The sequence below is a fragment of the Falco biarmicus genome, chromosome Z (assembly GCF_023638135.1).
Source record: "Falco biarmicus isolate bFalBia1 chromosome Z, bFalBia1.pri, whole genome shotgun sequence".
In the NCBI taxonomy this organism is placed as follows: Eukaryota; Metazoa; Chordata; class Aves; order Falconiformes; family Falconidae; genus Falco; species Falco biarmicus.
The window spans coordinates 36,845,802-36,870,383 of NC_079311.1; the positions used below are offsets into that span (position 1 = coordinate 36,845,802).

At 36.7% G+C, this 24,582-nt stretch overlaps 1 protein-coding gene across 1 annotated transcript in view; it reads left to right on the top strand.

The window, feature by feature from the left end:
* The window catches only part of SPTLC1 (serine palmitoyltransferase long chain base subunit 1), a 34,201-nt gene extending 23,402 nt beyond the window's left edge, over positions 1-10,799 (top strand). The window contains exons 8-15 of the mRNA XM_056325260.1: positions 262-351; positions 1,051-1,158; positions 2,588-2,683; positions 2,974-3,070; positions 4,303-4,357; positions 7,855-7,972; positions 8,819-8,892; positions 9,375-10,799. Of these exons, the coding sequence (XP_056181235.1) occupies positions 262-351; positions 1,051-1,158; positions 2,588-2,683; positions 2,974-3,070; positions 4,303-4,357; positions 7,855-7,972; positions 8,819-8,892; positions 9,375-9,468 (732 nt within the window). The 3' untranslated portion in view covers positions 9,469-10,799. The remainder of the gene's footprint in view (positions 1-261; positions 352-1,050; positions 1,159-2,587; positions 2,684-2,973; positions 3,071-4,302; positions 4,358-7,854; positions 7,973-8,818; positions 8,893-9,374) is intronic.
* Positions 10,800-24,582: the final 13,783 nt, after the last annotated feature.

The window sequence follows — 24,582 nt, forward strand, 5'->3', positions numbered from 1 at the left end:
TTTGTTGCAAAACAAGGCATCTTAAATCTTGTGTCAAAAGCTTTAAAATTATTACAAAATAAAGAAAAACTAGTCCAATGAAGCATTTCAACTTTTGTTACAAATTATAAATATAACGTTTAAACTAAAGTAAAAGCTTACTTGAAAAAGAGATGACATCTTCCTTCCCTTCCCATTACTGTCCTTCCCTGTCAAAGAATTTTCAGAACTTTGCTTGTTAGTAACAATTGATATGAACTGAAACCATGTCTTTCTCTGAAGAATCCTCGCAAGGCCCGTGTCACTCGAAGATTTATGGTAGTGGAAGGATTGTATATGAACACAGGAGATATTTGCCCTCTTCCAGAACTGGTAAGTGGATTTCAGTTTCCCTTTTAAGCTCTGCATGTGAAAATATGTGGCTAAGGAAACAGCAGTATCATATAGTTCAGCCTACATAGAAGAGCTCTGCAGGCAGTTTTTTTGTTTACCTTCTTGCTTTCTCAAACCTTCATGAAATAACGATCCCATATCTTAACGTTGTTTTGAAAATTCTGATCAGAATTAGGATTCTGAAGCTATATGTAATGAGACTTGCACATGAATATGTAGTTATGTAGTTATGGTCCTGTTCTATAACCCGGAAAATACTGTATTTTCAGCTATGCTGTATGATACTAAATCATGAAACTAAGTTATATTTAAAAAAGAAAGTTTCAAAGAAACCCTCACACAGCTGTCATAAACAGTGACTCCACGGAAAACATTTGCTATTCAGCATAAATAATGAAAGAAATGCTGTGAAAATGAATCATCTTGAGTGTAGTTGATAGCCTATTCAAAATTATTTTAATTTACATATATATATATATATATATATATGAACATCTATGTGGAAGAATTTTGAAGGCTTTTAAAGTTTCTTAATGACAGAACACAGCTCTAGGGTTGACATTTTTTGCAGTATTCAGGATACTGTACTTGCCTGTATTTACCTTATCTCCCCCACCCATTTTGTTACCAGATTCTGATGGGCTTGACTTGTATTTTATGTCATTTGCTGTGTTTTAGATAAAATTGAAGTATAAATACAAAGTTAGAATATTTTTGGAGGAGAGCCTTTCCTTTGGAGTCCTTGGAGAACATGGAAGAGGTATTACTGAACATTTTGGAATAAACGTAAGTGCCTTTTTTGTGAGTCTTGTTGTGAACAAGAGACTTGTACAGAAGCAAATTGTGCAATTGATTTCTTATACATGTGGCATTAACAATGTTTAGTAGTGTACAATAGAAATTTAAACATACTTTTCTTTATCAGTCTTAAAGCAGTCAGGTCTTGGCACTTCTCTTTCACGTGCTTAGTTGAAGTAATTTTACTTACCTTTAGTGAGGAAAATAAAAGAACTTTTACAGTGCATGATTTTATCCCTTTTTTGGACACTCAGTGAGGTGAACATTGCAGTATTTTCCAGTCTTGTAAGTGTCTGCTTGCACATAAATATTTGAGGGCTAGAGGTAAGTGAGAAAAATCTTCTCAGGGATAACCAGCCTCCTTTGCTCTATTGCCTTATAGTCCAGTGAGGAAAAATAAGATAAAGATTTTGACGGTCCTTTCAAAGATACTGTCTTACTACTTTACTGGCAGATTAAGTGAAACTATTTTTCCAGCAGTTTACGTTTGTGGTATTTATTCAGTTGAGGAGTAATCTGGAAATCCAAAATGGTCTCCTGATGGTTGTTGGCTACCACAGCCACCTGAGCTGTGGAATGAAGAAGTGCTTTTTTGCTTGCCAGTGTCTTAGTGTGGAGCATCTCTCAATACATTCTGACAGTGTTCTTGATTTCAGCTTGGAGGTGAAATGTCAAATACTGAGAATTCATTCTGTCTTCCCCTTTCTCCTATTGTTTTCACTTTTAAGTGTCTTTAATACCAAATGTGGAAAAGACAAAATGAATGTTGAACAGCTTTAAAAAAGGAAACAAACGGTGCTACTGTGATGCTCACCAAGTACCATCTGATTAATTTGCTTCTATATTAAATTATTTTACAAACATAATCTTTCCGTTTTGTCTGCTTGGAATGGGAATCTGCATTACTGGTCATCAGTGTGCATTACAGAGCCTGGCAAAAAAAATGTTTGCAACTAACAGGTGAAACAAGACAGTTGTGTCTCTAAGGTTCAAACTGATTTAACTAGGCTTATGCTTAATTTTGATCCCACACACTCCGAACTCCTGCTGACTGCAGCGGGACTACTTACATTCCTAAAGGACACTGTCACACAAAGTACTTTGGGAAATTGTCAGCAGTATCTGTATAATCTATTTCTTCTGTTTGTGTTCTTCACATTGCAGTGCCTGGAAAAGGGTGATCCTATGCAAATTATCTGCAGAGCCATAGATCTCAATCTTATTTTACATTGCTTAAAATTGTTACTTCAATTGCAGCTTCATTTTAAATAGTTTTGTGGATTCATATCTTTTATAATCATATGTAGTTTTTCTGTATTCATAATAATGTGAAACAAGATGCATCTTTAATAGATTTGTCTTAGAAAGACTTGATCATCAAAATCATCTTTTAATAACTTGTTAATTTAACTGGCAGATTGATGATATAGATCTTATTAGTGCAAACATGGAAAATTCACTGGCTTCTATTGGAGGATTTTGCTGTGGAAGATCTTTTATTATTGACCATCAGGTAAGTCAGCTGTCATTTTTATGTGATGTGGCAGGATTGGTTACTTAGAAATGAGAGTCAGTTACTAATATCAATGTGCAAGGAGTACTGTGATGTAAATTATTATGCATATTTTAGTTCAGTACAGAAACTGTCTGGTTCTATGAAATATTGTAGATAAGTTGGAGACCTACTTTTAAATCTGTCCATAAACCTGTAGGAGTGGAGGAGAGGTTGTTTATATGAATAAACTTTTAAAACATTGTCTATACTGCTATAAACAAGTTAATTTTTTTCTTTTTCCCCCACAGCGATTATCTGGTCAAGGCTACTGCTTTTCTGCATCCCTGCCTCCTTTGTTAGCTGCTGCTGCTATTGAGGCTCTGAATATTATGGAAGATAATCCAGGTACTTAATTCAAGAAAATCTTACTGTTCAGTCTTTCTTCACCCAAAACTAATAATTCTTCCTATTTGGATCCCTTGCCCTCTTACTCTTTTAAGTCTTCTCTCTTTTTCAGCTAATTAATTTTAACTTCACATCCTGCTTTTCTTCAATGTTTTCTCCCTTTTCCTTGTTCCATCTGAAAATAAGTGAGTTAGTTGAGGGTAGGAGGGACACAGATGGTTTTCACTAAGCAAATAAGGAATTACTATTCCACTTTATAGACTAGTGATACACTTCTTCCTTGAAGACAAATTTCTTCAGGACAAATGGAGGAATGGAAGGTTGAAGAGAAATAAATGGGAATGTATTTCCTCAAGACTGAATAACTCTTTCCTTTCCACTTGCACTACTTTGCTCCCCCCCCCATCTCCAAGAATCCAGGCAAGGGTCTCGGGAATTATCGTGGTGCAATCACCTGCAATTTTGGCAGGACCAGGTACAGGGCATTTGGATAAAGTTAGCAGGCAGGAGTCTTTGCTCTAGGAGTCAGAGAATTGTCCTGGTTGCTAGAACCTAAGAAAGGTTTTTTTGCAGGGGGTGGAGGGAGTGAGAGGCATATGAGGAGGACAAAACTGGCCAAATTTGTGAGGTTTTGTTTTTAACTTCCATTACCATCAACAGATTGGAGGGCATTTCCAGAGAGATGCAGTATTTAATTTGTCACAAATAAATAAAAACTACCTGCTGGGTAGCCCATGCCTAGTCCTCAGAAATTAAACAAAAAAAGAAAGAGTAAGTTATGGGACTGTTAGCTGTATTGAAGGGTCAACATTTACCAAGGAAAAGAACCAAGTCTTGCCAGGTCCAGGAGTCAGTTTCCTGTTTAAGAATCTGCAGTGAGCTGGTGAAGGATCAAGGAGCAGAGACTGCATGGCTGTAGATATGTTATAGATATAAATAAGTTGGACCTGGTATTTCAATCCCATTACCAAGTGTCTGTGTCATCCCTTCCATACGATCATGAACCAATGCAGCTGAGTTACGAGATAAAGGGAAAAGCCTGTCATCATTTCCTGGCAGAAATGGGAATCAGGGGCAAGATGAAGAGTGGTGGAGAGACTTAGTACTTCAACACATATGTATATCTTGGGGCTTTTGAAAATTTATAGTTACAGAAAATGTGAAATGGAAACAGGATATCTAACTTTTTTTTTTTCTTTTTCCTTTTTTTTTTTTTTTAATTTGGTGTGTAGACATTTTTCAGACTCTTCGGGCTAAATGCGAACGAATTCACAAAGCTTTACAGGGGTAAGTGTGTTTTTGGGGGTTTTCTTTGGCTGCTGTTGATTTGACCACACCTTTATAATGCCAGCTTTTAAGAATTCTCCTTGACCAAAACTATTTCTGGTTAAACAGATGCTTCGGTGGGATATGTGCACTAAATTGTTTATGTATTAAAGGAAGAATATAATAATTTTTCAGCTGTCTCTGTTATGCTACTAAAGAGAGTTCAGGTTTTTAAAATCCCTTTAGAGTCTCAGTCATTTTCTCTGCCTAACCACGGCTGCTGCTTGACTCCAGTTCTTTATGGTGTTCTCACTACGATAGAGTGGAACTACTGTTGGTTTAAAAAAGCATGAAATGGTGATGAAACTGTACACTACAAATAAAGCGGGAAAGCATACACAGCTTTTCTCCTTTCTTATAATAGAACAAATGCAGTGAGAGGAATAAATTAAAAGTGAAGGAAATCTTTCTTTTAGCTGAAGTGTAACTAAATTAGGAAATTTAGAGCTTTGTATATAAGGACCGGTGCATGATTAGCATTCCAAAAAGGTGTTGGTCTTTATATGGACTATGGTGGGGGATGAAACCATGGTGTTGTAAGCTAGAGGAATGACTGTTTATTCCTGTTTAACAAGCTGGTTTCTGGAAGCAATGGAAGAATTCTATCCAGGATTCAAAAGAACTACTTTCTTATTGTCGATGGCAGTTTATAAAGCATAAGAAAATGCAGTAAGGCATGGGATGATTAACACAAATTAAGAATATTCTTAACTTTCTTAACATTCTAATTTACTTAGATAAAGTAGATTTCTGTTTTGTATTTGAAAATATCTAGTGTCTTAGTAAATAGAAGCGAAGAAGCTGTGTTGCAGGGAGACAGGATGGACGGGATAGAATTTTGTGGGTTTTTTAAAAGGCGTGCCAGTAGTAGTTAGTATCCCTTAAACAGTTCATTAATTGTTGTATAGCCTACACCTGGCTGAGAATTTTCCAATAAAGCAAGCTTTCTTTAGGAAAAAACAGATTTATTTTTAGAAGATTTTTCATTTCCAGAGAAATGATGTTTTTTCAATGAGACCTTATTCTAGTTCTCTATTAGCAAAACTGATACGAATTTTTATGGTATTCAGGACAGCCCAGCTAAAGAGCGTTCCCTACTGCCAAGAGCCTGGTCTTGCCACTCAGTTCTGCAGCCCAGCCTTGTAGCTGGAGTGCAGAGGGCTGTGAGGAGGGAGCTCCCCGAGGCTACATCCACACTGATACACTAACATCAGGAACCATTCCTAGGCACTGGATCTCAATTGTCTACTCTGCCGAATTGTTTGAGTGATCTGTGGGTTGAGTTTGGCCCGGGCCAAGCAGTGCTCTTTGAAAGGACTCCTGGACACGGTTCAAGAGTTGGTATGAGCCAGGAGCTGTTCCCAGTAGTCAATTTGGATGTGGCCACCCCGACATGGAGACTCTGATTTTAGACGTATGGGTGTGAGTCATTCTATACCCATTCACCACAGGGCCAGAAAATGGTCCAAGTCGTATTTAATTTACTAATACAGAACTAGCCTTAAAAGGACTGTTGGAGTTCAGGAGCCTAGTATTGTTCCTTTGCTACTTCAAAATCAGGTCTTTCAGACTTTCCTGGGTTTTGTGTGGAAGCTGTACATTTTGGATTGAAAATGAAACTTTCCCAGAATTTCTTAGGAAAAAATTCTGATTTCAGGCAAATTACAATTGCATGCATTGGATTATCAAATACTTCTTGAATCTTAATTTGGCGGATGCTCAGAAAAACATAGTACTAAACATCAAAGTTAAAGTATTGCCGTCAGAAGACCTCATGTTAAGCTCCTGGGTTTCTTCAAATAGTAGGGTAAGATGTGTTATGTAGTTCAGCTTACTGCAGCTGTGACTGACAGAAAAAGTTTTAAGATTAAAGTCAAGTTTGAAACTTGTAAGCAGCCTCAATGGATAAGTGTGTAGCAAATACAAAGCATGTCGTTCAGGCAAAGATTCAGTCTGAATAGAAGCTGTAAGAAGCTTACTTCTTACTCATCTTTTCTCAGTTACATTTTTGAAAGGGGTCAGTTTATGATTATCTATTTCAATTAAAGTATTATTACTATTTTATAACTATAAGCTAATACTGCGTTTCTCTAAACAAAATCTTATTGTTTTAGTAGGTTGTCTTAAACTCTTGTTTTCCAGCAAATAGGTTTAAATTACAGTGAAACTACGTCTGGCTTCTACTCTCACCTCCCTACTTGTAGAATGCTACTTCTTAGAACATTCTCCTAGTGAATCTAACTAAGAAACAATGTTATATGGCTATACTGTGTATTGTCTTTCTTGCCTTGTAGCTGAACCTTGGGCTGCTTTTTGTCGTCTTTTATATTACCTAATGTTGTATCCCCGGTCCCTAGATATGTGTACATAGTGAGACAAATGCAGTGTGTGCACTTGGGTATTAAAGAAGTCGCTTGTGTTTGGTTACTTTGCAAGTGTGGGGGAATTACACCAGAACGTTTGCAGTTTTGTGGCTAAAGAAAAATACCAGTTTGATTTGTCTTTCTGGAATGGACTGTGCATTGAAATAGCATTGTAGAAACAATGCAAGATGCTTTCCATGCTAGAGTATAATTTTATTTTTTCAAGTTTATAATTGATTCAGTGTGCTTGTAGTGCCAGTTCTCTTTCCTCTAAGCTCTGCTTCTGGAGTTTATGGATTTAACGTCTCTTCTGCTCTGACTCAGTCTTGAGCTTTGTAAAAATAGAAAACTTATTTGAAAATGGGGGTGTAAACATACCATGTGTGTGAGGCAAGCTCATCAGAGTCAGGAAATCAAAATTATGGCTCATCATAGATGGACATTTATGGGACCTATTAATTTTGGAGACCAGAAGTCTTGCTTGGGTATTGGATACCACTTTTTTTAGAGGGGACTAACTCAGTGACAATCTAATGTCAATCATTCAATCAGATTCTAGGAAACTAATTGCCAGCTGTCCCTACATACAGATGTGGGAGCAATTCTAATAATGTAACTAGTTTTAGAGGAGCTTCTGACTAATTGACAGGTGATGTTGTAAAGATTTTCTACAGGAAGTAATTCAAAATTAGAAGTCTTGCCAAAAAAATAAACCTTGTTTCTTCTTACCACATAAGTGGGTAAAAAGACTTATCATTTATTTTCTATATACAGACTCCTAACACAAACATTTATCCTTCATCTTTGTAAGGTTCCTTTCAAATTTATGAATCATTAATCCTTTTTGCAAAAGGAGTCACTGTTGTTACACAAACTCACTGAAAGTGCATTTAGCAAACTCCTTAGGAAAGACATTCACTTGGTAAGTTTTGTTACCTATTGCAGGCTGAAATGCACGTATATTTTGTCTGCATTAGTAGTAGTACAGTGAAATACCCGTCTTCTCACTTGCCACCTAGAAAGGGGAAGCACTGTGCAGGATTTTAACATGTTTGTTCAAGTGGGATGTGCATTAAAGGCTTGTTATTTCTTTAGGATTTCTGGCTTAAAAGTGGTGGGAGAATCTTTTTCTCCAGCGTTGCACCTACAGTTGGAAGAGAGCAGTGGGTCTCGAGAAAATGATGTGAAGCTACTTAAAAGAGTTGTGGACTATGTAAGTGTCCCCATAGCAATTAAAATATGTCATTGCCCTTGAACATGAATAATGAATGAAGTACCTTTGGGTAGGGAGGCTTGCTGGGTAACTTGTTGAAATGTCTTGCAGGAATGCTGCAAGAAACTCAGTGTCTTTGCTGACTGTAGGGCTGTACTGAAGACCATCTTCCAACCATTTGTTGCTGCAGATGTTTAGGTCTGTAGCACTGGATAAAAATGTATATTGGAACTTTTATTTCAGAAAATAGTGATTTCCTCTTATGTACTTCAAAGTTCAAGTTAAATTTGCATGTAAAACTGTTGCTTAGAAAACTTTATGATGCTTATAAGAATAAAGGCTATAGTTTGAACAGAGTTCTGGTGGTGTATTTTAACCATTTGAGGTGTAGCTTTCTGTAATTTTGCTTTGTTTGAGTCCACAAACTTGCTTTTGTGTGTAGTATTTTTTCCATCTTCAATACACATTGATTCTCTGTTTCCCAGATGAAGGTTGATGAGGAAGTTTTATATTTCAGGTGGCAGCTAAACAAGACTACACAACAAAAAGAAACTCTGAAGTTGATTTCCTTGAAAATATGCTTAGATATGATTTAATAGTCTATGTAATACAGCATTTTTATCTGTTTACTTTAATCTCCAAGTTAAAGAAGCTACACCCTCACCTGTTTTATGTGTTTATGCTATTAAAATTAGACATAAATTTGCACAACCTTCAAAACCTTCATTTGGGAAAGAACTTAAGTTATCCTGACACCACACTCATAGTTATGTGTATTTGGTGATCAAAATTATATGCCATCAGAAGTTCCCAGATTGACAACTGCTGTATTTCCTTTACTTTTAGTGCATGAATAGTGGTATTGCATTAACTCAGGCCCGCTATCTGGAGAAGGAAGAAAAATGTCTTCCTCCACCAAGGTTAGTATAAAGTCAATGCATTACTTCATTTTATTGGATATAGCTCTATCTCTCTTCATACAATGATGGTGTTTTGTTCAGCATACAAGATTGAATAGTTGGTCCTGTAAAAAAATGGGAAAGGCTCCATTTTGAGGTGTATTTTCAGTGACTATTACAGGATGCTAATACCCTGACATAACTGTATCAAAACTACCCAAATCTCAGTGATCAGTGTGTTGCCTGTTACCAGGCACATTTCAGTGAGCTGCACATGTGCAGGTCAAAATAGATGATAATGAAATTTCTGTGGTGTGCATGGGAGGGAAAAGTTGCTCGACCATTTCTGTTTAGTCGTATGGCTTGCTTCTGGTTGAATTTGAATTCATAATAACTTCCCTAGAGAGAGTCATCTTAAAGTGTTAAAATTAGTACAAGAAAACTCTGAAGCTGAAGGCAAGGAGTAAAGTTTACTTGTGTATGTTCTGGTTTTCTTTTTCTAGTATTCGAGTAGTGATAACAGTGGAACAAACAGAACAAGAACTGGACAAAGCTGCATCACTTCTTAAGGAAGCTGCACAGTCTGTATTGAATTAGATTGCTGTTTGGAATCCTCTTTCTCCAGATTAGCAGGATAAGTGTTTTACACTGTATAGTGACTTCCAAGTTCTTCCACTGATGGCATTGAAACCTGACTAACAAGATTGTTCTGGAAGGGTGCAAACAGTGAGAGGAAGAATACTGAATTTTGAAATTGGTGAATGATGCAGTGGACTTGCAATTCAAACTACCATTTACTAGCATTCCTTAAATGGGATATCACTGTTGGATATAGGACTCTTTCATAAGTTGTATCTTAAAAAGTTTTAAGTTTATTTCTTCAAACCCTTAAACATTTTCAAATATTTATATGAATATTCAATTTTCAAAAAAAAATGCATCTAAAAGGTGTAAATCTTTTTGCATATTCTCAGAATGTGGGAGCTTCAAATAAATTTCAAGGAATTATTCCGGCCCAAATGAGGATGGCCTGTTCCTAATATGGCCAAAAGGAAGAAAAAAAACCATTAAGACATAATTTTATGCTGTATTGCATCGTTTAATATTGAATTATACGAACTTTAATTCTTTTTTGTTTATATCTTTCTCTAATGATTTTTGGAAGCCAGTTTTTAAGAATGCCTGGCCAGATAATTCCATTACCTAAATGGTAAATTCATATTAAATACTCTTCGCTTCTGGCATTTCATATGTGATTATATGCATGTTTGATATTATGGGTGAGGGTTTTCATATTATTGACTTTAAAGCTTCTAAACTTAAACTTCTGAATTGTGAAACTGGTGTAATTACATTATAGTATGTTCAGTCTCAGGGGATCTTTTGCACCAGTCTTGAGGGGGAGTGATAAGGAACGTGAAGAACAAACCAAGGTTTTGAAACAGCAACTAAATACTAGCTTAGTCAAACTACTTTGAAGCACTAAAATGGTGTGTGTGCTGAGTTTTATCACGAAATAGCTATGCCTTGGAGAGGAGGAGCCACAGATAGCTAATAAAGAGTTTAGATGGTAGAAACACTAGTGAAACACAACTCAATATGTGTACATAAAATCTCCATGTAATTGGATAGTAATATTGGAGGTTTTGCTATCAGGATTTTCAGTGACCATTACACTGATGGACACATTACACGAATCAGAGGAAGCTACTAAGGAATTGTGACAGTAGGCTGTAGCTTTTTATAAATTAAAACTATAGCGGTGTATTTCAGGATTTTGCTTTAAGAATGCCTGTTTAAAAATGTTATATTCTGCCTGATATGTATTCTGGGTTGTTTTGTATTTATGTGCCTTTTTGGTTGCAGCTACAAGGACTACAGACTATTTTTGAGAAACGTTATCGTTCAAATAAAAAGTCAATAACGTATGATTCTGATTTTTACTTATTTAATAAGGTTTTGTAGCATGATCAACCATACTTTCTTGAATACTCTGCATCACATAAGCACAGTCTATGTGCTTCAGTTCATAGTGGCTATCTCTGTGCTGTCTTTCACAACTTCTCAGCTGCATACATTCAGATAAAACAGCTAAAGTTGTGTTGGGGCAACTTGTGGTTGTTGCTTGACTTTGAAATAGTCAAATCATCTGTGCAATGTACAGAAACTTTCGTCCCAATGTGGAGGACTATTCCTATTTCACTGACATATTTTTCTCTAACTCTGAAAGCCTGTGAGAAGCCAACAATTTAAAAAGAGCAAAAATGTGGGGAAGGAAGCTGATTCCCGTTTTACAGACTGGAACCAAAGTGCAGAACAATCAGCCTTCTCAAGGCCCTCGGAGACTGTGAGAAATGGAAATTAAAACTTATCACTATACTTGGAGCTTGTGAGCCATTTGAAACATGAATATTCAAGTAAACTCAAGCCTTTGTTGTGTTAGTTGGAAACAAATGAGGTACTTGGATTCCAATGCAGCATAATAAGTGGGTTTGGAGTTCAGGGTAAACCTATGAAGGTTAAGCAAATCATCAATTAGCATTGAAATACTAGGTTACAGAACCTGTATTCACTTCTTGCATTTTGTTTTCAGTTGTCTGCAAACGGGGGTGTGGGGGTGTGTGGGGTGTGGGTGTGGGGTGGGGGTGGGGGTTGGGGGGTGGCAGCCAGTATTTTTTTGTTGCACTTTAGAGAACGAGCAGCAGTCTATAGATATATGGGGCTTTTTTGTTGGTTTTGGTTTTCGCTTTAAAATGATGCGATAACACCTAAATTGGCAAGAAGCAGAGTGCAATTTCTGGCAATTTCAAAGATACCTACCATTAAAACACTGGTAAATTAAAACATTGTCCATTTTGGTTGATTACAAGTGTATAGAAAAGAGGCACTTGGTTCACACTAAAGCAGATACCTTATGGTTGACAGCAGTTGAAGTACTGTTAATGTCTGTTTTACTGTCAGGTTATATACATGGTTTCTGTGAGAAATTAGGATGCTTGTAAGATGTAATTGGTGGAGGGAGATATCCCTGGTCAGTTAAATCATGTCTGGCCCTCCTCGTTTTGGCTTTTTTGATAAAAGTCTCTGACATGGCAAGCAGATGAAGAGAAGGATAGCTCTGGGGAAAAAAGTTGGTTGGGGTTAGGGAGACAGCAGGTGATTCTAGTTAAACTTTTGATATTAAAAACTCAGAAGCCTGTTAAGGTGCTTAAGTTCTCAGTGCTCTAAGCTGATAAATATATGAACAAGCCTGGTATAGTTGCTTTGTAGTTTGCTTGATGAAGCGGGACTTTTTTATCCATTTCTTCAGATGTGGGAGCAAGGCTGCGGTCTTAGAAAATAAAAGGAAAGCTATTCAGCAGAATACTGTGAGGTGAATCAAACACATAAGGACCTTATCCTGAACTTCAAAGTTTCTATTGAAAATAAATGTCTGGATTCTTAATTGTAATTCAACTAATTTATGTATTTTTCCCTGCCAAGTATTTGGAACAGAGTTTCAGCTAAGTGGAAGCATCAGGATCTTAAATAGTGATCAAAAATAAATGTTGTTAATTTTTTTTTTTTTTACTGAAGATTAGTATCTGGTAGTTGAGAAGGAATGCGTTTTAACTGTAATAAACTGGCCATTTATTGAAATTGTCCTGATGAAAGCAATTGTTTGCAATATGTGGGGACTAGGGTGGCCTGGAAAGAATTTAAACTTTGAAGGTATTTTGACTTGAAGAAACTTGTCTATATGATGTATGTCTATTCATAAATACATATATATTCTTTTTTTTTTAAACAAAGAGATCTATTTTCCTTGAATATTTAAAAATAATTGATTGTTATTTTTAGGATCATTGTTTTTATAGGAAAACGTACAGATGCCTTTTTCTGTTTATTATAGTAATTACTATTTTTGGATAGGAGGTGAAATGCATAAGGAGAGTATTAAAAAAGAGCGAGGTATGGCTGAATAACTTTGATATTACTTTTTTTTCAGTTTTGAAATACGATCCTAGTCACTGCACAGAATGGTGTACTGTCTCCTTTCTGTCACTCCATCTGGACTTCATTACTTTAAACAGGGTTGTGGAGTGTTGGCATTCACTGATCTATGAAGTTGCTACTGCAAAAGTGTCTTGCATCTTAAGATGACTTGAGAAATATACATAAGCTGTAAATGCTGCTTAAACAGAGGAAATATTTAGAACTAACACAAAGCATTTGTATATTAAACTGTTTCAGTGTCCTAATATAAGGATGTGTCTGGATAATGTTTCTTCTTGTGTTTTTATGTTCTCTGGCAGGTTTCATGCTAATAAGGTAATCTACTTACTCTGTCTTGCTGTGATGGATTTTTCAGATCTTAGTTTCCTGTCTGCTGTGTTCTAGGTCATTGCAAAATACATGTAATAAAAGTCACATAAACTAGTAAATCATCTGAGCTGCAGATTGCTGGAAGTATCTGTCAGGGAAGGACAGTTTTCTACTTGACCAGTTTCTAATATTTCAGTAGCAGATACTTACAGAAAACTGCTGTTGGAAACTGTAGATAGTGGGCCAGATACTGAGCCACAGCAAAACTGTATAGAATTTCTGATGTATCAACAAACTCTGAGTCCAGATGAAATATGCCCCGTCTTTGAAAGACCATTGTGGAAGAAAATACTGCAGTTTTGCCTGCTATGTTACGTGGGTAAGATTTCTCTGTTTCCCCCTGCTATTAAAGGTGTTACCATCTGATTTTGCATGTCAGCAAAAACCAGTAAGTTCTGAAGTCAGAGGAAAAACTTAGCTAGAATCGAAGATGTCTAATTCACTGGTTAACTTATATTTGATGCAGGGCAAAAATGTGAACATTTTGGGGCATTACTAACAGAGATAGATGCTTAATCATGCCACTCTACTCAATGCTTGTAAGCCTGCATTTGTAGTACTGTGTCCAGTTCTCATCCCCACAATTCACGAAAGACAAGGACAGACCAGAGAAAGTCCAAAGGAGGGCCACAAAGATGACCAAAGGGTTGGAGAACCTACCCTGTGAGGAAAGAGTGAAGAATTTGGTCTCTTCTCCCTGGAGAAGGGAGGGCTCGGGGGAGACCTCATCATAGTTTTCCAGTACTTAAAGGGCATCTACAAAGAGGGCAGAAGCTTTCCCCTCAGAAGGAGCCACATGGAGAAGAGAAAGGGCAATAGCTACAAGTTGCCACCAGGAAAGGTTTCATCTTGACATAAGTTTTTTACAGCAAGAACAACAGTCAATGACTAGAAAACAACCTTCCCAGAGATACGGAGTCCCTGTCGCAGGAGGTTTTCAAGATGCAGCTGGACATGGTGCTGGGTAACCTGATCGAGTCTTCCTTCCCCAGAAGAGGTTGGACCAGATGACCTTTCAAGATTCCTTCCAACCTGGGCTGTTCTGTGATTCTGTAGTTGTATGATCATAACTTGGGAAAGGAAGTGGCAATAATTTTTTATGATTGCACTATTCAAAATCGGGTGTCTTTTGGAGCAAGCCCTTTGTTGATTACTAAAGTTAATCACAGTAGGTGTTGGGAGATATGCCAGAGAAAGAATTTAAACTTGCTGCATTACAATAACTACACAGTAGACTGATGAGAGAGGATAAAAAAGGTGACAACACCAGCACTTTGTGATTATCTGAGAGGTGGTTTTGACTTCTGATGATAATTTTTCGGTAATCTGGACTTTTTCCGTTTTACACATAAGATAATGAAATGCCCTTTCTGCACAGTCAGTTGCTCAAAGATCAAATACTAAGCTTTTTTGGTTTAACTTTGGCTAGGATAACTTTTTTATAAGCTAGCTTCAGTTGTGTTTATCATGTCTGTACTGAATAAAGTTTTGCCTTGGTGTCAGTGTTGAATGTGGACTTAAATTACAGATTCTAAACAGACTATGATACCCGTTACCTTTTGTATGCAGCCTTGAGGTTTAAAATCTGGGAGTACTTAAGTGGTCTTTAAAGTAGCTGATATTATGGAATACTTGATGGTGACAAAATTCCTATTTATGACTGTTCAGATAGTTTTTCACCAATAAAATATGCTATAGATCTAATTTTGATCCATCCTTAGATTTCCATGGTCAAGCTACAAAGAATTGCTAGTGATCAGTAATCAATATTTGCAATAATGAATTTCCTGACTTTTTCCATGAACTACATGGAAGAAGTTAAGCCATAGGCGTGATAGTATACAGATTATTTTACTGAAATGTGCTGATTTTCAAACTTTGTTAATAAGTAAATTCTTAACATTTTATTTGTTTATACCTAAATTGCTGTCTTGAGAATAATAATTTTTGAAATATTTAGATTTGAAAAGATTTGAACTTTTTTAAAAGTCTCTCTTGCTTCTTGAAGCTTTTGCTATTTCCTGTACCTTTGTTTTCCATTAATCTTCCTGCTTTTTTTCCTTAATTTTCCAGGATAGCCACCAAAACTAAATGCATTGCTAAGTTGCTTAAAAATTACTTAAGCAATGACAGTGTTTGGTTAACAGTAGACCTTGTTTTAATGTTTATGTCTGAATTTCCTAAGTGCAGTCATGTTGCTGTTGTGTGACTGGTGGGAGACAAGGGATATGCAGAAAGTTCCATTAAATTGGTGGTTTAATATGATAGTAGAAATGAATTAGATTTATTAGGTGGTGATTCCATTGAAAATGTAATGAGTCGGTTTCATTCTGGTTGCAGTGCTCGTCTGCTCCTTGGTGCATAGTGCTGATGAATGCTGTACAATTCACAGTACACACATGTTTGAGGTTTGAAGTGTAATTTGAAATCTGTAGAAATGCATGATGACACAAGTGTCAATAATCACCCCTAAGTACCAAGGCCAGTTTTGCTATTTTAGTAACTTTTTACTTTACCAGTAGCTCTTTGAAACCATAGAATTAAGTGTGGGTAAGGTATCACAGCTGCAGTATCAAGACATGCTGGAGTCACAGGTTAAAAATGGAAACAGTTTTTCAATGTTATGGTGAAGACAGCAAGATAGTGATGTTTTTTTACAAAGGTGGAATGTGGTAGTATTTGTGTGGCCCTGGGTTTGAACACAAAACAGTGCTCATGAAGTGCTGGCTAAGAGTAATAAGGTATGAGAATACAAAGTGCTGCGGGAGAGCTGCAAAGGAGAAGATGGGACAGCAGGATCTTGGCTGTCATTAGTCGTGAGACTAGGTTGAGGAAGTTATTTGTCACCAGAACTGTTGCTCACTCATTGCTGGTCCACCCAAGTCTAGAGAGTGACTGTACATTGGAGAATGGTGAGGTTCTGTGTACTGGAAATTGTTGCATATCAGAAACTGTGTTTGCAAGAAAAAATAGTGATAGTGACTCATCTCCTAGCAAAATCAGATGCAACTGAAATCATACAGATACTAGCAAAGGCAAAGGAATGAAGTTATGTGTACCTTTTGCAACCTGGGGGAAGAATTCAACATGCGATACCAAAGGGAATTTACTATGTATCCACACAGATTTCTAGAAATACCTTTGTTGTGCTGGGCTAAGGAAAGAGTTGAGAACAGCTAGGTCAAAAAAAACCCCAACCTTTTAACAGTATTGAGCAGAGGGAAGAGATGGTATCAAACGGTAAGTTTTGAACATGTTCTACCTACTTCAACCCTTAAAATTAAAAAAAAAAAAAAAAAAAAAATCAGTATATGCGTACTGCTTTGGCCAAAGGGTTTCTTTCTGCAGCCAGAAGGAAGGTGTAGTAAGGTAACTCGTGGGTGAAGGAGTCCTTGTTGTCACAGGTCGAAAAATGGCAGCAGTACTTGCCTTTGGGGTAGTTTACTGTGGAACTGTTGATGGACGGCATGAAACTTGCATAATGCCCGCGATCTGTTTATCATTTGAGTATCTTATTTGGTGACTGAAAGGACTGACATAGCCGTTTAATTCCAGAAAACAGGAGTAGACTCTTGGGCTGTTAGTACACGCTTCTGTCTGTTGAAGTATTGTCCCTGTAGGTAGTGTTGATGCGTTTGGGGAGACAAGTGGAGGAAGAGCATCTCGCTGTGGAAGCAGACTGTTCCAGCTGCTGTGTCTCTATTCAATAGAACTTAGCCCCAAGGCCACTGATTAATCCTGCTGTTTTACTTTTCACAGACATCCCAGTATTGCTTTTGCCAGACATTAATGGCAAAAAAAAGAAGTCTGAAACTTCTCTGTTACGGATGACACTGGAACAGCAACTTCTAGACCAATGGGTAACTTCAAGTGCTCATGTGTTTACTCAAAGAACCTAGAGGTGAAAGGAGGTTAATGTTAAGGTTTTCTTGGAAGATCCAGGTGTGGGTCTTCTCATTATCACTTTTCCTGTGAAATTATCCACTTGACATGAAATCAATCTTGAAGTTCATGCAAGAGCAAACTAGGTTTCTCAGCATAGGGGTATCATGCTGTGTTTCCAGCAGTCTCAGGATGTATGACCTCCTTACTACTTGCAGTCCTCTGCCTGTTTATTTTGTAAAGTGTTTCCAATATGGATTTTTTCCAAGAACGATGTGAAACTGTGGGATGTTCCTGAGCAGTAATCTAGGGACACAATATACCCATGAGGGCAGGCTACATGAATTCACATAGGAGTACTTAAATCAACAAACTTACTTTCTTGGCTGCTGAATAGCTATGTTGATGATGTTTCCCACTTGGAGGCACTTAAATGTCTAAGCAATATGCTTGGCAGCTAATATAAATATTTCAATGTGGTCAGCTAAAATTATTTATTTTCATAAATCCTACATCCACTTGAAATGTCTCAGCTAGTCAGAGATGACTGGAATGGAAATATATGTTATTACATTAATGTGATGTTTGTTATCCTTCCCATAGTAGAGGCGATAAGAAAAGGTGCTCAGCAGCAGAGAGAACATGTTTCCTTTGTTAAAGGAAAATACTTCATTGCTTCTGGTAAGTAAAACTAGAAATGTGTATTTTTTTCTGTGTATATGAGGGAGAAAATATGCCTTTCTCCCCCCCACCCCCTAGATACCTAGTTTTTCTTATACTAGTAAACACATTATGAATGACCTCTTATGCAAAAGCATGTTTAGTATTGAAAAAAGTGCAATTAAAACTTCACCTGCCATTAATAAGTAACTGCTTTCAGAAGACATATGTTTATGTATATTTTGCTAAGGGATCTGCAAAAAGCAGCACATAATTTTGCACATGAACAGCTGAAATTTCTGCTTTTCAAGCTTGGCCACAGGTAGGTTTGTCAGAGTAATCTTCAGCATGTGATTGCAGAGATGTAGCAGGCTGTCAGTTCAGTCATACAGGGAAACAAACTTTTAAAGCTAGTAATGAGATCACATGTCTTTTTCTTTGTGTTTATGTTCACTTACAGGGTTTGTGTTTAAATTCTGGAAATAAACCAGTCTATTTAACATTAGCTTTTAATTTGTGTTAAAGCTTATTTTTAAGTACTAATAAATACCAGGTTTTTCATTAGCATGGGAGAATCCTTGAAATGTAATGTAAGGGAGCCCTCTGACATTTTGAAAGAAAGTTTGACCCTTCTGTTATGTATGAGCACATGAAATGCAGTAATGGAAAGCATTTGACTGATCCTGGTGGCATTATCTTTAAAATTCAGATTCTGGACCACTATTTCTGTCTGTCTTAGGAGTACTGCTATACAGTTAGTGAAGAGTAATGGGATGCTCTGTGGCAGAACTGCTTGAAACTGTGCTAATATGCATGAGGTTTTTTGTTAGACAAACATTTTACTTGTTCCCAGTGTTTGCCAGGTAAGCTGATCAGTACCATAGAGAGCACTTAAATCATGAGGTATCCCAGGCAAGTTTGGTGCACCATGTGACGGTGATACTAACAGCAGAATCCCTGCCTCATGGAAGTGAGTGTATTTGCTTCCACTGAAGTCACGGCGTCACTGACTTTGGGCATAGTGACTGCTAATACTTACCCTATATAATCCCAATACTGTAGAATTAAGAGCATTTTTGTGGGTATTCTGATCCTAATCCAGGAAGTGTTGCTACGAGCAATTGTGCTGAGTGTTAATGTTGCTTTTTACCAACAGAATACAAATGTATCTAATTCTGGTGGGGAGATGTGAGCCCTCTTGGCCAACTGACCAGTGCTGAATCTCCAAAGGTCTGCCCAGCATACTTGTTTCCTTTTCCTTGGATTTTGGCCTGTTGAAATTATGTATCAGCCTGAGTTAGAACAGCTTCTCACTCAAGTAAGCAAACTAGACTTTTATAGGTTTTATCAAAAGTTACTGAGAATCTTGAAGGATATGAGCAAATTGGTGTTGAATGTTTTACTGAATCCTGTTGGTACTAATTGCTGCATTGGTTGGCTTGAGAACTGTACTACGGGAGGCAACTGTAGCATAACAGCTCGATGAAGAAAGCAATACTTTTACCCTCAGGCAGGTGGTTGTGTTTTTGACCCGGTATAGCTTCTTTAATCATTTAGCTACACAGCAGATCTGAGAATGTTCCAGATGGAGGCTGAACCTACGACCCCCTGACATAAAAACATCTATGATACCAATTACACCATCTGTTGGTCATAAAACCACATTCTCTATCTTTTCTTGGCTCTTGTGTTATACAAAAGCTGAAGGGTGATATTTGGAGCTGTTCTAGTTTATCCATGCAATTTAATGCAGAACACATTTTCACAGAGAGAGAGAACAAAGCACAATAGCACTAAAGTTCAATTTACGTTCTCAGTCAATGAAAACAAAAATGAAAATAAAAAACAGTTGTCTGACTCAGTATTTATACCCAAACCATGGCTTCAATTGTACTTTTTCCCCCAGTGCTTGATTTTAAAAAATCTGAAGAACAACTTCAACCACCACCACCCCAGCTTCTGAGGTTCCTGAACTGAAAGAAGATCTGTAATGTTATAAATTAAATTATTGTAGCGTTGAGGTATACACAGATCACATTAGTAGGCAAGGTGTGCCAAATACTAACTTTTACACTTATTTAGGGATTTGTGTTTGGTGGTAGTGTTTGGAATGTACAGTACCTATCTGAGTGTGGAGAGTTGTTAAGCTGGAGATGCAACCAGTCCACTGCACGTACCTTCAAAATCCCTCTGGATATAGGTCTCTCCTGTTTGAACTCCCTGCTCAGGCTCATCAAACTGGTATTCTGAAATACTTAACAGACTTTGAGGTTGGATCACAGTTTTTGTCCTCCTATGGGTACAACAGTTATCCCTAGGTGATTTATTGTGGTACTCAGAAATGACAATGAAGTACTGAGGGCTAGGATATAAGGAATGATGTACTGAAATACGAGGTGTCATGTATTAGGGATAAAACTGATAGCATAGGAATACATCAGCAAGGAAATGAGAAAAAGTGTGTTACTGGTGCAAAACGGAGAACTGAAGCTGAGGTAGGTTTTATATCTTTTAGAAATATTCTGTTGATATAAGAAAAAAATTATTCGTAGTTTTTGACTGGATTGTATTTCTAGATAGTAATGGCTGCTTATGGAAGCTGTATCATTAAATTCAGTGACCGCTTTTGCACATAATGTCTTACAGCAGGAACAGTTTGGACACCTTTCTTACTGTATGGGAGGTAAGTGGATCAGTAGTCAAAAAGGCTAGAAACATGCATGACCTATGTGTTCTTGTACCATGTCTGATGGTTGGTTCTGTGCTTCATGATCAATAAAGTCCCTGCAACACTACTTTTTAAGAAACCTTGCACTCTAATACCATCGTTTATCTGTCTAACACAAAAATAAATGTCTGCTATATTACGTAAGTAATATACAGTATTATATTACTATATATGCAGTAGATATACAGTAGGTGGAGGAAATATTTAAGAGAAAGTCAAACATCCCCACATGTTAGTGATTCTTTTGTGCTTTGGAAGCTGGCTTCCTAAGCTGAGAATGAAACACTGAATAAAACACAATTAATACATTGTTGTTTTCTTATTGTTGGTCCATCATTACTTTTTAATAAACCACCTTTTTCTTAAAAATAATAAATAATCCATACAAATTGAAGGGAAGTAGTTGAAAATAGAAACTGAAAAGTTTCTATAGAATCTTTGTCATTGGTTAAACTGAGGAAAATATTTAAGTTTTCTATTTGGATGTATTGCTTTTGTGTCCATCTCCACAGGGTTATAACATGGAGTTGGCAAGTACAAGTGGCTATGATGAGGTCAAAAAGAAGAAGAAATACGTAAGCACATGCCAATCAGTAGGATAACATGACAAAAGCACAGTTCAGATGTACTTTTCTTTCGCCAGTGGAAAATTAAGCATACTGTCACCAGAACTTTTATCCTTGGATAATACCAACATGTCCCTCAAAGTGATTTTCATTATTTGTGATAGAATCTATACTCTGAAAAGTAATACTGACTATAACTTAAAAATGCAGGCATAATTTTTTTGCTGTTATAAATACTCTGTTCAGTTTCAACTTTGTTGTTTCCATCTCCATGAACTAGTTTTGATACATCAGTGTTTGTTCATGTTCATGAAAACAGTTGTCTGTCGTGGTAGAATTTGACATTTCATTGTGATTACAGGCTTTAACACTTTATGTATTAACAATAATACCCATCTTGTTATTTAAAAAAAGTTAAAAAATGGAAAGGATCTCAAGATACCCTGTGATCTGTTCTGAAGCAGAATCAAATGCGTATCAATAGTGGTGGAGTCTAGTCTTACTGACACAAGAAAGCTTCCACTGAACACAGTTATAAGACTAACCATACTGGACCCAGCAACTTGTTACCAGATCGACGCCTACAGCAGACTAGAAAATGCCTGTAAAAGATGGTTTTACCTCATTTAAGAGTATTGTTTCTCTTTCTTAAGATCTTGATGATCTTAAGTGTGCAAAAGGACTCAACACCAGACAACTTTAACAGTAAAATCCTGTAGTGCTGGTCTCATTTCCTCTACTTAATGTCACTGTAAACAATGAAAAATACATTTTACTGTCCTGAACTATCCTTTTTGTAGTTTTTTCCATGTTTGGAAACATTGTATGCTGTACATTAAGGTGTGCTCTTATGCTTCCACATCACTTTTGAGCTCTCAAGGTGTTAGAAGTAATGCAAGCAAAGCCTGGCAGAGAAGACTTCACTGCTTGAGTAGAGGAGGAGATTTATGTGTAGATAAAGGCTAGTCTTCTGAAGCACAGACTGAAAGTCAAAGGGGTACAAGTTTTAATATATGCAGGTTTTATTTCTCATACTGTCGTGATTTCTATAAAATTTTGGTCAATCTCTCCATGGTTTTAGTTTCTTCACCTCTAGAAAGTTGTTTACACAGCTTCTTTAACTTTGGGTTGCTTATTCACTGTTCCATAAGACTTTGAAAACCTCTGAACCAGTAAGTTGTATAGTACAAAGTATTACGAGGTAAATCTCTGTTTCCAAGTCTTATGTCTTCTGCCTCTGTGCGGTGTAATTCACAGTAAAGCTTTCGATCTCTTTGGGAAACAACTGTTTGATCTGTACTCCTTCATTTTTTCTGACAGGCCTGTCTGAATACCAAATTGTAGCAACACTGATAGTATTTAATTTTAAGTACAGCAGGCTGGGAAGGTTATGGTTAATCAGTCTATGTGTTTTGGACAGAAAAGTCTCTCCTAAGGTTTAATAAGACCAAATAAAGCTAGATGGAATAAAACTAGTAGAGTTACATTGGATATAAATGTTAATGTAAATACAGGCTGTAGGGTGGGAAATAGTGAAAGATGACCTGATAAACAGGTATGTATCGGAAATTGTTTTGCTAATTAGCTATGCATTTTTCTCTAAGTTCAGTGCCATCAGATTGTGCTAAGTATTCCTATATATGGTAGTCCTAAAAAAAGGTTAACTGTAATGTTTAATACCTTTGTTGGAAGGTATGCATGTTTTTGTTTATATAGAGTTTAGTTATATTACTTTTGTTAGGCATGTCTGATTAAAATTTGCCAAGAAAGTTGCAGAATAGTTCCCATGTGGATACTAAGTTTCTTTTTATAGCATTTCAGATTTTATTGTTTCCATAAGTTTTCAACTTCATTCAATCCTTTGTTTCAAGTCTTCCCAACAAATTTTAGTTATGATTGTTCAAATCTTCTTTGTAACATGTTGCATCAGATTTTAAAGCAAATGCTGACAGCAGCAGTATTATACCCTACATACCAAGGGGATACCACATGGTTTGAATAACAGGCACCCCTGCTGAGCATAGATCAAATCAAAATCCTTGCATACTCATGTAAAGCACACTGATAGAAATCGGTCTTTAAATCTACTTTTTGATTGAAAAATGGATTCTTTTAGAGTGTATCCTGCCACCGATGCATGCATGTGATTCCCACTAATGCTAATGGAAGTTAAAAAAGCTATAGCTTCAAGTAGTCCTAGAAGTCACCTCGACCTTATACTCCACTAAATAAACAAAATGAACCCCCTGAAGTTTATTGTAGGTAATAGGAAGGCTAACTTTAAAGGTCTTAAACATCACAGTCCTTTGGCATGGTTATCAATGCTAAAGACAAGATTTTTTTGATTAGGCTTTGGGCTGGAATGCATAGTAACAGTTGCTTCATTTCTGCTATTTAAAATGTTGAAGATGTAAACTGAAAGTAAACAGCAAAAGTTAAATTTCCAAGAGTAGCCTTAGTATTAACTCAGTCATGTTGTAGATGAGGAATGTATTTGTGTTATGGGTGATTTTTTGTTGGAATTTTCTTGCCTGAGAATATAATAGCAGATAATTTTATGAAATTACGAATATAAACAAACTGAAAGTAGAATGTATATATAGAACTCTGGTTTAAGTTATCTTATCCTTATTGCACTGTTAATTCTGTCTTCTTCATTTTACTTTAATGAAATTGTTTCCAAAGAATTCAAACAAAAAGAAAAACATTGTGGGTTTGGGGTACTGGTGGTTGGTTGCATTAGAAGATCTTGTAAGAGTCTTTATTTCGATAATATGCACACATCAGGATAAAACTATGTCTGTGGTACATCATTAATAAAATACGTAGATACCCAGTATACAGTCTCCGTGTGCTAGGAGCTCAGGCTCCTGTTGACAAAGAAACTTCCTCAGTGAGGTTAGCATCCATGGCAAGCTCTAGGCTTCACATTCAGCCCCACTGGCAACAGTTCTGCTAAAAAAATACTCCAGTTTTCCCCCACATTTTACAGTGGAAAAAATGATTTCTCATGGTTGGTTCTACCCAGATGTATTTATTTAGTTGTTCTTACTTCTAGTGCCATGTGTGGCTCAGTGGCAATCTGCTCCATTCAGATTCATTTCAGTGTGAGCAACCCTGTACACTGTAAGTCACTATATAACACAAGTCTCCTAATTCCTTTCCTACCCTTTCAAAAGTACAAGTACCTCTGCTGTCTGTCCCCCTCTCCTGATGAGTTAAAAGCTGTACAAGTTTAGAAAAGCAAAGTTTAAATAGACCACTTCTGTATATTTAATGTTACAGACTGAACAGTAGCTTTTTTAACAAATCAGTCTATGCTTTCTTGTCTGACTCAACTGCTATTATATATAGAGTACTTTAGAACCAACCACACAAAAAAATAATACTATCTCCCATTGTCTTTGCTTTCCCTATTATCCACAACTTACAAGCAGGAGAAAAAGTGCTGTTTAGACTTTCTCCATTTGTCCATCACGTTCCCAGAGGGCTTCAGCTCAGAGCTGGAAA